At 34.8% G+C, this 13959-nt stretch overlaps 1 protein-coding gene across 1 annotated transcript in view; it reads left to right on the forward strand.

Annotated features, from left to right (window-relative positions):
- Positions 1–13624, forward strand: part of LOC106138011 (E3 ubiquitin-protein ligase MYLIP) — a 28554-nt gene extending 14930 nt beyond the window's left edge. The window contains exons 2-6 of the mRNA XM_013338982.2: positions 5015–5772; positions 7653–7869; positions 9793–9963; positions 11993–12117; positions 12557–13624. Coding sequence (XP_013194436.1) covers positions 5015–5772; positions 7653–7869; positions 9793–9963; positions 11993–12117; positions 12557–12656 — 1371 coding nt within the window. The 3' untranslated portion in view covers positions 12657–13624. The remainder of the gene's footprint in view (positions 1–5014; positions 5773–7652; positions 7870–9792; positions 9964–11992; positions 12118–12556) is intronic.
- Positions 13625–13959: the final 335 nt, after the last annotated feature.

Genomic DNA, 13959 nt, shown 5'->3' on the forward strand with positions numbered 1-13959 from the left:
ATTTAATGGATAGACAGAGCAAATATTCTCGAAAAGACTGAAAAGCCACGTTCAGCTGAATGCCTATAATATCTGAGTCAAAAAAAGATCGACTTTCCATTATTAAAGACATTGGTGAGGTATGAAGACTGTCTACTTTAAGAAAGGCTCACTAAACACCCTTTATACGGAATGAGTTAGTTATAGTTACAAGAAGTAAAGTTATAACGCTTTTAGGCGCTGTGTTAGAACAACATTGTTAAAATCACATCAAAAAGTCGTCAACGTAACAAACTACCTACTGCGTAGAAAAACAATGAATATGCGACGTAACGACTGAATCGATACTAAATCGATTAGGACTAGAGATTATTATTTTGAAAACATGTAGGAAAATGAGAAAGTAATTTATGTATGATTTCGCTTAGAAATGGCGCCATCAAATGCGCGCGGAGTCTGTTTTAAGACTGTTCTTTATCTGTAGATAATTTTAATGTTCTATTTTACTTGGTAGGTACTTCAGTTATTCTTAAGATATGGGTGTTTCTAAAGACACCTTGTATGTTAAGAATAAACTGCATTTAAAGTCTTAAGTAGGTATTACCAAGTCCATCAAAGCGTAAGTAACTTGGGATTCTTCTGTTAGGCGATGGGCTAGCAACCTGTCACTATTTGAATCTCAATCCTATAATTTGGCGTTACAGCTGAAAAAGTCTTATTAGTATTTTTCGAGACTGTTGGCTGTGGAAGGGACAAAGATTTGATTATTTGTATGTAGGTATTACTACCTGATACTGTTTTATATTCTGTGGTACTACTCTGACTCCGAAAAAAGAAAAACGAAGGCACTCACGACCAGTTTGCGACTAAGGTTTGCAATGGTTTGCTATTGTAAGATGGGTCAGTGAACCCGGCTCCTTATAGAATACTCCATTCCGTCCATTTCTTGTTTCGAAGTTTTGTTTTCAAAGACAAACAGAAAATGCGTTTCTTCAGTTGCGGCTCATAATTTTAATTCAGACTTATGAATGTTAAGCTAAATTTTTAGTATTATTAGACAAAAAAACCCAAAGAAGGATGAAACTAAAATAAAGGCTCAGATAGTTAATTTTTCTTCTTTTTTAGTTCAATTGCCAAGGTTGTCAGTCATCAAAGTTTATCTAAACATTGACAACCCTTGTTTTAACTTGAAACTTTGTAGTTTCACACTTAGGTCTTTCTCCTGGCGTTAGTTTCGGTTCCAGCCTCATCTCTCGGTAGAGAGGAGAGAGTTCTGTTAAGACCTCTATAAAAATTACTCAAAGAAAAATTTGATGTGTTGTTCCCGGCACCAATACAAAAAAGAATAGGACCACTCCATCTCTTTCCCATGGATGTCGTAAAAGCCGACTAAGGGGTAGGCTTATAAACTTGGGATTCTTCTTTTAGGCGATGGGCTAGCAACCTGTCACTATTTGAATCTCAATCCTATCTTAAAGCCAAAAATGCTGAACGTGGCCTATCAGTCTTTACAAGACTGTAGGCTCTGTCTACCCCGCAAGGGATATAGACGTGATTATATGTATGTATGTATGTAAAAATTTGATGAAATTGCCCAAAAACGGAACCTCAAAAACAAGTTAAGCGAGGCAGTCAAATTGGTCAATGCCCCATCAGCACGGCAGTCAAGGTAAATGCTTTTCGCAGAAAACTGTACTTCCCCTGATGTTAACCATAATTACAAGGTTCCGAGCAAAAAAGCCATTAGTTGTTAACTCATTCGGGTACTAAGTCCAAATCGTACATTATTTTCAATCAACTAGAATTTTTGTTTGTTATTGGACTTGACAAAATGTTATTCCGGTAGTTTATTTATATTCTAATTGACTTTTATTAAAATATAAGCATGTACCTTAGTACAAAATATATTCCCGTAAAACTCGAAATTCGTCAAAAAAACCAGTCATATCTTTGAATCACAATTCCACCACAAATCTGAACGTGACTTTCGAGCCTGGTGACTTTAATCTGTCTACCCCATCCTTATGAGGTAGGTAGATATATATTGAATAAAGACTATTACCCGTACTTTTATAATTTTTAATAAAATTTAGTTATCATTAAGTTCTATCTCGTAACACAAGTTTCGAACTTACTTCGTGGCTAGTTCAATCTGTGTAATTTGTACCGTATATGTATATTTATTAGTTCTCATAACTAACATTATCATATGCCTCTTAGCGTGCAATCTGCATGATATGATAAACAGCACGTCTTTTATGCGTGATGGGTTTCAACTCATTTACACTAATTGAAAACACATGTTCAACAAACTATTGACAGACTTTTTTTAACCTGGTTGCTTCGACAAATTTGGAATTTTTTCACTTATATGGTATATGATTGGTAGAGAATGCTATTAGCATGAAGTTCACCTATTGTACTTAATAAAGTTTTAATATACATATATATAAAAAAACATGTTCTATTCTCGGCGGAGCATGCAGAGACTAATTAATACAATATATTTTTCCATTGGCCGCGATCGCTTCATCCAAATTCTTAACTTTTTAACGGTTATCGCAGTAGCCCATTTTTTATAATGAAATCTAAATTAATGCTCTTTTTCACTGATTGTTCCTTTACAATCTATAAAACCGTCCCATCCCGATACATCTAGCTATATATTTTTAATGTAATAAAAATAAATAAAATATTATTTATTATCATGTGCATATACAAATTTATGTATTTTCGCGGAACATAATCAATGAATGATAAAATCTATAAAAATAAGTATAAACATTTAACGCAAATAATTTTTATTCCCCGATGTGCGAAGTCTAAAATTAAATGATCGTATTATGTAAGGAGTACTTACATGATACATGGTCATGATTTTCTTTAAAATATATCTACCTAAGTAAGTGTTATTAGCCAAAAGACATTAGTGTTAAACTAACAATTAATTTCGCAAACATTACCAAAGGCTTGTTCAACAATGTTCAGATACCTACTTATTTTTAGAAAAGTATCATGTTTTAGGAACTTACACATACCTAACTTAAACAATGTTTAACAATACTGCAATGTGAGACGTGTAATTGTAAAAAAAAAATTACATGTCTATGATTAATGCTAAATATTGCTTATTGTTTTTTCTCTTTATACAAATTGAATAATTCAAAAAACGAATGGTCTAATTTTTCTGAATAAAAATAGGTACATACAAAGGTTCGACTTCAAGTATATAAAAGTTTTTTTTAACAGTCCATCCTTGTGCAAATACACTTACATACTTGTATATGTAATTCAGAAAATGATTACATACCTACTATTTATGTAAGTTGATATTCCATCTCAATGATAGAGTCATTCATTGACACATGATATTACAATCAGATAATCAATACGAGTATTGTAGTAAGAGTATGTTACGATCTAAATAAAAACAATTTGAGAAAACAATGAACAGTTATTACAACATTAAAAGTCGTATGTTTATTTTCATCATCAATAGAGGAGCTCTTATTTTGAAAATAGTTAGTTAAAAATAACTTCTTGTGGCGTTTTATTTTTATTTGGTTTTCAAATATGAATTAGTTTTTTAAATAAAAGCTTGGTGCCTGTGTAATCCTTTGCACAGGCACTAAGCTTTTTTTTATATTTTTATTTTTAAGCAAAGGTAACTAACTAATTCTCAATTATAAATAACCAGCAGGGAATGTCTTATGGCATTAGGTTTGGTTCAATAAAGTTTAAATACATTAATAAAAAAAAATTATATTAACACAAACAGTATTCATTAAATAAAAATAATAATTTCTGCGACATGTTTCGAAGTAATGTGACAACAAACACTCGTAAAACGCTCTGAGTCACACTTGTTTACAAAGTTAAACTTTGAAAATACTCGTATCAATTCGCTAGTATAAATTCTTCAGTTGCCTGTTCCATTTTAATATCAGACTCATACACAACACATACGTACTCATTAAATGAATACCTTTTCCACTTGATTTAATTCAGATTACCTAACTCAGTAACAGATTCAGTAATGAATCCCTTGCGGGGTAGACGGAGTCAGCAGCCTTGACAGACTGATAGGCCAATTTCAGCTGTTAGGCTTAATGATATTAAGATTCAAATAGTCACAGGCTGCTAGCCTCGCCTTTAACGACATCATAGGGAAAGAGATGGAGTGGTTCTATTCTTTTTATATTGGTGCCGGGAACCGTTTGGCATTAATCAGTAATCACTAAATCTATTTTATCTATCTGAATGAGTAAGTGAATCAATAAGGACATCTTTTAAGAAATACGCTGTTAGATCAAAGGTATTATAAAGTTCAGAAATGAATAAACTACATTACAGATAATTTGTAGATATTATCAAAAGAAACTAGTTCCTTTATGCCGAATTAATATATATTAAAGATACGACTTTAGTAACATACTAAGATCCAGATTTGAAAACGTAACTAATAATAGGCTTCAAAAACGCTTTCACATTGCAAAATTTCTTTACAGCATCTTAAGGCAAGTCAATTGAGAATGGACTATAATTATGTTTTAAATTTTAAGTGGTCAGTTTTGATTTGAAATTATATAACATACACTTTTTAATTATATACAACATTATTTATTACTGATAATTGTAATGCGAATTTCGAAACAGGTCATGCACTATTGGATTATTTATATGCGGTTACATGAATATTTTAGAAATTCTGATGTTCTTATTCATTGAAGATAATAATTTGTGGTAATTCTAATCCCGGTTAAAAGTATTGTTCCTGTAGGTTCCTGTATTCACAAAAAATAAGCGAGTCATGGGCTTAAGCTACATTTTTGAGCATTACAAAAACTGTATCATTTTAAAATGAGCTTGCATGAACAGAATGATAACTTTATATGAAATAAAAATGCAAGGATCGTGGCAAGTAGACCGGCAGAGATTAAATTTTGCTACTTTGGAAAGAGGTGCGTGATCATGTATTGTTATTGTATGAAAGCTTAAAAGGAATAATTCTAAAAATACCTTTCTGTTGTTACAGGTCTGCGAAAAATTGGAGATTGGCGCTGAAGCTGACTACTTCGGACTCCGTGTGAGCCCCGCCTCCGGTCCATCGAGGTGGCTTAACCTGAGAAACCCGTTAGACCCTCACCGAATATCCGGAGGGCGATTAGACCTGAGAGTTAAATTCTGGGTGCCACCGCACCTTCTTATCAACGAACCCACACGCCACCAATTCTACCTCCACGCCAAACTCGATCTAACTGAAGGAAGATTGGTCGTCGCAGATCTTGAAGTCGCTAGACGCATTGTAGCTTACATAGCTCAGGCAGAAACAGGGGACTGCGACCCCGATGTACCTCCGATGCACATTTACGAAGAATGCGAAAAAATAGGACCACAAGGCGAGAAACCTGAGGATCACATAGACAAAATCATAGAGTATCATTGCGAATTAGCTGGCATGAGGGAATCGCAGGCGGAATACAGAGTATTGAAAGAAATTTCGAATTTAGAATCGTTTGGCGAAGAATTGTTTTTCTGCAAGCCGGTGACACAGAGTAACAACGCTCATAATCTGTATAGTCATTTGTTGTACCATAGACAAGTTGAGGAGCCCAGAGCTAGGGATGAGCAGGAGATAGATGGTGGGGATACAGTGGGTTGTCTGGCGAGTGGGCAGAAGGTGGGGGGGTGTGGGTGTCGGCTGAGCACCAGCGTGGGAGTGGGGCCTCATGGGATCGTGGTGTATAGACCAGCGTGCAACGGAGAGCAAGAGATTGGTGTGGAAAAACAGAGGTAAGTTGGAAAAAAATTACAATATTTTTAGATAATTGTTGATTCTCAGATGGATATTGACAAAAAGAAAAATATAGTTCAAAAGCACGTTTTTAGAAAAACATACATCGTTATTAGATACCTACTGGAGTTGGATATCTACCTATGTCTTTGTAAAATCGAACGAAAAAACTGCTTAACTTCTAAACATGCCATAAACTGCTTTGGTTTCGAAAATTGTGTATTCAATTCGGCAAAATCGTATAAAGACATTGATTGCGAAAACCTTAAACAGCAAGAAAATCTATAATTTATGCAAGTAACTATGTATATTATTACTAGCAAAGTCATGAAATCAATTACGAAATGTGTCATCGAAAACATGTGTACTAAGCTCAAAAATAACGTGACAAATTAATGTAAATTAAAGTTAATAATTTAGCATACAATACGCAGTTAGAAAATCTATGTTAACTGCGTATTAAAAACTGACTAATGAATCAAGTTGAAATCAAAACGAGCTATGAAATGTAGAATAACAATAGCCTGTCAATCTTTTTTAACTTTTTAAATATATTATTTCCAAGGTCAACAGATATACTTATAAGAAATAAAAGAATATTTTGATGTTTTTACGAGTAGTATTGACATAGTACCTACGTTAGTCATTTACAATAACACTAAACGCTTGTTAATACTCGTACTCATACTCAATTTGTAGAACAGAGTTCTTTTAGGGTTCATAAATTGGCTGTGGTGACTATTTTAACTATAAATTTGACTTGCTGCTAAAATAACTTAAAATAACTCTTTTTTGTAACATTTTTTTATTTATAATCAGCTATCAACCTAGTATTTGCTCTTTATTTGCCTTCTACGATACCGACTGAAAATGACGAAGATTTTTTATCCAACAGTATTAAAAAAAACTAAATAATAAAATTAAAAGAACATAATTACAAAAAAAAATGTCAAAAAATTATTGTGGTTGGTACAAAAATGATGTTTTGTTGAAAAATTCCCAGGTTAAAGTAAGTCGTAAATAGTTAATTACGGTGAAGTTTAAAAGTTCAAGTTCATAAACCGGAATTTTCACGTAAATAAGTACTTTGTAAAAGAAAAGGTGTAAACATTTTTATAGCGGTATAAAGATTACAAAAACAATAAAAGTGTACTTCATAGATTAAGTAAGAGATTAGACATGACACTTTATTTAGGTAGGTTTTAAAAACAGCGGGAAAACAGTCTTCACATCTACGAGTAAGTCTTAGCTGGGTGTATAAACCTGATGGTAGGCAGAGACTACCTCTTTCCACTTGCCACGATCTCTGCATATTTCCTTCGCAAAGACCATGCATGTAATTAAATCAGTATGGGACATTCAATAATGATCTTACCATACAAGTTAGGTTAACCTTGCAAAGGATGCGGAGGTCAGGCGGGAGTCGTTTACTTACGATGTCTTATTCAATCCATTCAAAGGGCGCGCGCCTTGCTCCTCTCCTTAGAGTTTAGGACTAACGTAAAAGATAATGATAATACATACATACATACATATGGTCACGTCTATATCCCTTGCGGGTCTAAACGCTAGCCGTGTATCCTTGCGGGTCTAATAGCTAAACGTGGCCATTCAGTCTTGAAAAGACTGAATGGCCACGTTTAGCTATTTGGCTTAATGATAGAACTGAGATTCAAATAGTGACAGGTTGCTAGCCCATCGCCTAAAAGAGGAATCCTACGTTTATAAACCTATCCCTTAGTCGCCTTTTACGACATCCAAGAGAAAGAGATGGAGTGGTCCTATTCTTTTTTGTAATGGTGCCGGGAACCACACAGCACTGGTATAATAAATATTTTCTCTTCTTTAATGATAATATAATAAATATTTTCTCTTCCAGCATCCCATACACAGCTATCAACCGCGCACAACCACTCCGACGCATCTTCCAGCTCTCATACGTCACCAGCGAAGGGAACGAGGCGACTTTGCACGTCAAGATGGCGACGTCCGGCCAGGCGGCCGCGCTGTACCGCGCCGTGACGGAGAAGCACGCCTTCTACTGCTGCGAGACTGTCAGGAGTGACGTCACGGAGCAGTTCATCAGGGATTTGAAGGTATTAATATAAATGTATACGGGACAAAATACACAGATTGAGTCAGCCTCGAAGTAAGTTCGAGACTTGTGTTACGAGATACTCAACGATACTATATTTTATAATAAATACTTATATAGATAAACATCCAAGACCCAGGCCAATCAGGAAAAGTTCTTTTCTCATCATGCCCTGGCCGGGATTCGAACCCGGGACCTCCGGTGTCACAGACAAGCATTCTACCGCTGCGCCACAGAGGCCATAAGGTATTATTTGTTTTAAACCAGAAGACGCCCGCGGCTCTGTCCGCGTTATGCGAAAAATCCCGTTTATTCCCGTTCCCGTGGGATTTTGGGATATCCTCTCATAGTGGAGCACATAATATGAAACCTTCATACCTATGAAGCCTCTAGACCCAGTGGTTTAGCTGAGAAAACGGAAGAAAAAGAGTGATTTTCATACAAACTTTCACCCCCATTTTTGTATTTAAGGGGTTGATTTAAAAAAAAAACTCGAGACCGCTAACAATAAGTAATGGATATCAAATATATCATTAAAAATAAAAAAAATCCAATACAACTGCAAAATTCTCATAAACAAATTGTTATTAACATAATTTATTCACAGAACTCGTTACTTTTAGTCCGTAATAATGTATTCTGTATTGGGGGCGTGACTTGACGTATCAAGTATACAAGTACTACGTATAAGTAAAAAAAAAATCGTACAAATAAATGGTTCATTCGTTAGTATTTTTATTGTCTATGTTTCCGGTTCATAAGATGTTCCATTTACTGTTTCTTTTTCATTCCAAAATTTTGTTTTTGCGAATCAAATTCAATAAAATTGTGGCCATTTTGATTTTTTATCCCACTCCTCGTTTTACGTTTCTGGTACAATTAAACTTTTCCTTACTGAATGAGATTAAAATATGTGGTTACATAGTTTATAAATAATAGTTTATAAATAATTATTGTTAATTATCAACATTTGTATTCTTTCCTGGTAATACCATACCAATGACACGCATCACATACCGGTTGTTATTCTATATAATGTTTATTATTCTTCATCGTATTTCACAATAATTACTTTGAATATATGTAATTGCCATGGAATTTGCTAACGCCGGCCTTTATGTTGCTCAATTAAAAAAAAGTAAATGTCAATATCTTTTCACTGATATATAAAAAGTATACTATTATAGTTTATACAGAATGACATTTAAAACAACTGCATCCTTTTAAACATAGACTATACCCATGCTTCTGAGCCGTTTGAGCCTATTTTTATTTAAAATTAACGTCATCATTTTCACATTTAAAAAACCCTCAAAAAATACGTCACACGCTTTATTAAAGACCAATACTACAAAAAGAAATTACAAAAACTAAACATGTAAATAAATGTCTGAAAAATAAATTATTTTTCTAGTATCAAGATCAAGTAAAGAACAGAGTTGTCGAGATCGCTCAGCTGAATGAATTGTGTTGTTGACCTCTGAATCTTACGCGTCGCTTTTCCGCCGGCCGGGGTGATATGACGTATTTAGGATCGTGGATTTTGATACTTTAATTTTTTTTCGTACTTTCTTAAATATGCACCGATATTTTTCTTTTAACGTTTTCAAATATCCTTTAGATGTATTCATCGAAAGGATAAATCTAGAAGGATTTAACAGTTAAATTTATGCAATTGAATTAAAAGTCACCCTGTATAAGTAAAAAAAATATGAAAGTATTCCCGAGCTACGAGTGAAATGAAAAAAATATTTGCTATCCCGTGGGATTTTTGGGAACTTGTTTTTTAATACACCAAAATGAAGCCATAACCCTTTCTCATCTCTAGACTAGTTTAGGTTGTGATACGTCAATCAAGTAGTCCCTTGTCCTTTTTATTTCGATTTTGTTATATACATATTAATCCATATATACCTTGTTCCAGGGCACAATAGCGTCCATATTCAACGACTCGTCGACGTTAGGGCGGCGGTACGTGTTCGACATCCGGCGCACGTGCCGCGAGGTGCACGACCGCGCGCGCCGCGCCGCGCACCTCGCCGCGCACCACGAGCCGCGCCCCAGGAGGCGCTCCAGCGCTTCCACTGACGCTAAAGTGAGTTTTATCAACTACTAGCGACCCGCCCCGGGTGCAAAATTATAAATGTTATTATACATAAAAACCTTCCTCTTGAATCACTCTACCTGTTACAAAAAACCAGCATCAAAATTAGTTGCGTAATTTTAAAGATTTAAGCATACAGACTAACAGACTAAAATAGCGACTTTGTTTTATACTATGTAGTGATTAATATTGAAAGGGATAGGCTTACAAACTTGGGATTCTTTTTTTAGGCGATGGGCTAGCAACCTGTCACTATTTGAATCTCAATTCTATCATTAAGCCAAATAGCTGAACGTGGCCATTCAGTATTTTCAAGACTGTTGGCTCTGTGAAGACGTGAACATATGTATGTATGTTAACATTGAAAAGCTTAGTATTAGTACTTCAGGCTACAATCAGTTTAACCTCCAGTCCCTATAGATTGACGCGCGCTATGTCGTCTTTATCGCGCGAAAAACTAACGTTGGTTTATTTGTGACGTGTAACGGGACAGGGATAGTTTATCGCGCGATTAAAACGGCGTCGCGCGTGCCATACTATGGGGGCAGAAGGTCTACATCTTAGCCCAGAGATCTGGTCTGGCGCTTCTAATCATCATAAACTTAGTATCTATATGTTGCCTAGTAATATTTCTTAAGCTGCTAGAAGTCTAGTCATTCAACTTTTTCTGCAACTTTGACAGTAAAAAACGGCATGCACAATTGCACATAACATTCCTCCTCCAACTATTGGATTGAGATGTCTTCGGACTTCTGACTTTAGGGCGTCGGTACATGTTCGACTTTAGTCGCACTTTTCTTATATTCACTAATCTTTTTCATAAATAGGAATATAGGTACTAACTAATTGCTCAATTTGTAAAAAAGAATTCAGTTCAAGTCGATTTAGAATTGTCAGGTAGTTTAGTAATTGTCATTTACCAAACATCTGACTCAATTTGTTCCGCCGCTTCTTCTACACATGCGCTTTGGAAGCGGTAGTAGTTATAATTAGATTTAAGTTATGTGACGTCAATAAGTGATACCTTGTATCCAATTTTGAAAATAAATCTATTCTATTCTATTCTATTCAATGATCACGTTCAGAAAAACTCGATAAGTGGGTTTGATTGTGTCTTTACTTATGTAAAGTGTATATTTGACGTACAAATTTAGAGAACTACACTAATGTTACACACATTAGTGCAATGTTTGGCTTAAACTTTGGATTTCTTGTCCTAAAAATGACCTTTCTTGAAAACTTACCTATGAGGCTGATTACACATTTTATATTTTGCCGCAGTAACTCAATAACTAGATATTTTAAAATCAAACGGGATGAGACCCATTCATATAATCACGTCTATATCCCTTGCGGGGTAGACAGAGCCAGCAGTCTTGAAAAATTGATAGGTCACGTTCAGCTGATGATGGAATGGGACTTTAAGAGATCCCACCTAACTATCTGAAACTGAGTTTGCATATTTTTTTTATTGTTAGGTAGGTAGGTAAGGTGTCGTTGTTCCCTCGGGATTTACGACTGCAAATCGAAACTGAGGTATAAAGTTATTAACATAAAGTACAAATTTATTAACGTATATATAATTCAATCATGCTAATAAGAAACAGCTTTACGATTTACCATACAAAGAAAACAAAATGGTTTTATCTTTGCGACGCCATCTTGAAATCATGTTTAACCAACCTCTATTTTACAATAGCTGTACTTTGGCCGATGGCGATAAGATACTCGTGCTAAGGTGTGAATTTATCAATGCCTTTTACAAAAAATATGTGTACGTATTTATTTAATTTTCAAAAACAGCGACATGTTTGGCTTGCAAGGTCTTTTAATACTTACAAAATTACCAATACGAAAAATTTGTTGGAGACGAAAAATAACTTTTTTGTTTGTTTGTTTGTAATATCTTTATTGCATAGAAATTTTATTCTTTCAAGTTCCGTTTAATGTCCGCTGCGCAACAGAGTAGCGCCTGTTAAAAAATATATTTGCTAACAAAATACTTTCTTTTTGTGCGCAGGAGTCTCGCTCCAGGTCTAGAAGCGCCGGCGAGACGCTGGCCTGCCGCGTGTGTATGGACAACGCCATGGACACCCTGTTCCTGCCATGCAGACACGTGGTCTGCTGCGAGGAGTGCGCTCCAAGGTATAGACAATTTATTTTTTCATTAATTTGAAGCCTCACATTGACGGAAACCATGAGATGACACAGATTATTTCAGTGAAAATTCCGCTCATTTCCATTCCAGCGGCAATATTGGAAAACTGCCTCTAAACCACAAGGAATCTGTAATGAATGAATATATACCTAACTGCCTAATTAAAAAAAAGGGAAGTGCTTTGGATGAGGAAAACGTAGTATGTTTAGACTGCTGCTGCGCGCTGGTTGCAAAAGTTGATCAAGATGAAGGGTTATAAACTAGAGATTCATTTTGTATTTGTATTTTGTATTCCATTACTTAACTATCCAGCTTCACATGACCATTGATTTTCTGTCTTTTTCTTCAAAGACGTATGATGAAATTATCTTTCTGTTATATTTATTTATTACGCTCGTTATTCATGTCATTCTCTTTTCCTTCCAGATGTGATCGATGCCCTCTATGCAGAAGTGAAATAGAAAACTCGATGCACATATTCCTACCCGTGGAATACCAGAAGAATCCCGGAGTCATCATCAAATGATCTTCGTCTATCACAAAGGGATGATGACTTCTCGACAAATCCGATCCGGGCTAAATTCCTGAGGATTTTCGTCTGAAATGTTACTGGCGACCATATATTGGCGAATAGGCAGTTTGTCTATGGTTTCGAAATGTATGTGGTGAAGTGTGCGAGTAGTTTTGGCGGGAAAGTGACCTTACACAGACTAAATAGGTGTGAGTGTGATTGATTATGTCTAGTCAGAACTCTTTGGACCATGGTCCTTTATGAAGTGCATTTTTTTTATTTCTGTACTTGGGATTGTTTCTTTTATTTTCTCTAAACCTGCATTCCAATGTGAGAGTTTGCAATGATGTAATTGTTTATTGGTACTTATTCATTAGGTTTAAATCCTTTGGTCACTATACACCAACTGTTTTTATTTTAATTGGTGACAAGAGAAAAATGTTAGGTTAGTGGGACCAAGGATAATAACATTTGTCTTAAATCAAAAAAAAATGACAGAAAAATGTGAAAAAAAAAAACAATCCTTCGTTTTAGAAGGTGATGTAGGTATATTACTGCAAAATTCGACAGTCACTTGTGTGGCTTTATTGTTGTGATTAATTACTTTTCTAAACAATTCGTCGTTAATTGGTAAAATAACTGTCTAAATAAAATTAATTTAAAAATGCGATGTAGCATGATGCGTTTGTAGACTTGAGACAATAATTTTCTATTAGAAAAACCAATTTAATGGTAATTAAGTATAAAATACAGTTTGAAATGCAACATGCTCCATTGTATTAAGTACGAAATAAGTGTAAAACATTGCATTTTCTTCAATTCTTGCCTTTTCAAAACACTACCAGTTTATTTTAATTTTTCTTTCTTTTTTCTTCGTAACAATGTAAGAGTTAATTATTTTAAGTTGAAATCGTAAGACCTGTGGTCTGTAAGTTATTAACATTTAAAATAACAAAAATAAAAAGTAATACATATTTTAACTATTTCGTTGTTTTATTTCAAAAGTGGGTGAAATAATTATAACGCTGGTCAGACTTAGGCAAAAGTACTTTTTGAGATAATTGAACCTTCACCATTCCTCCATCGGACTACGAAACGCAGACAAAAATTTTACCATTTTGTCATTGAAATACTAAATAGGTAGTCGAACTAAACGCTTCGATAGTTCCTTTTTGTTTCGAGTTGCTAAGGTGTGGAGTGAACTGCCTGCGTCTATATTACCAGACAAGTACTGTCTGTGAACATTCAAAAGTAGAATAAATTAGTATCTATTGGATATATCCTCGTCTTCATCGTCACTTACCATAATGTGAGATGG

This window comes from Amyelois transitella, chromosome 24, assembly GCF_032362555.1.
Source record: "Amyelois transitella isolate CPQ chromosome 24, ilAmyTran1.1, whole genome shotgun sequence".
NCBI lineage: Eukaryota > Metazoa > Arthropoda > Insecta > Lepidoptera > Pyralidae > Amyelois > Amyelois transitella.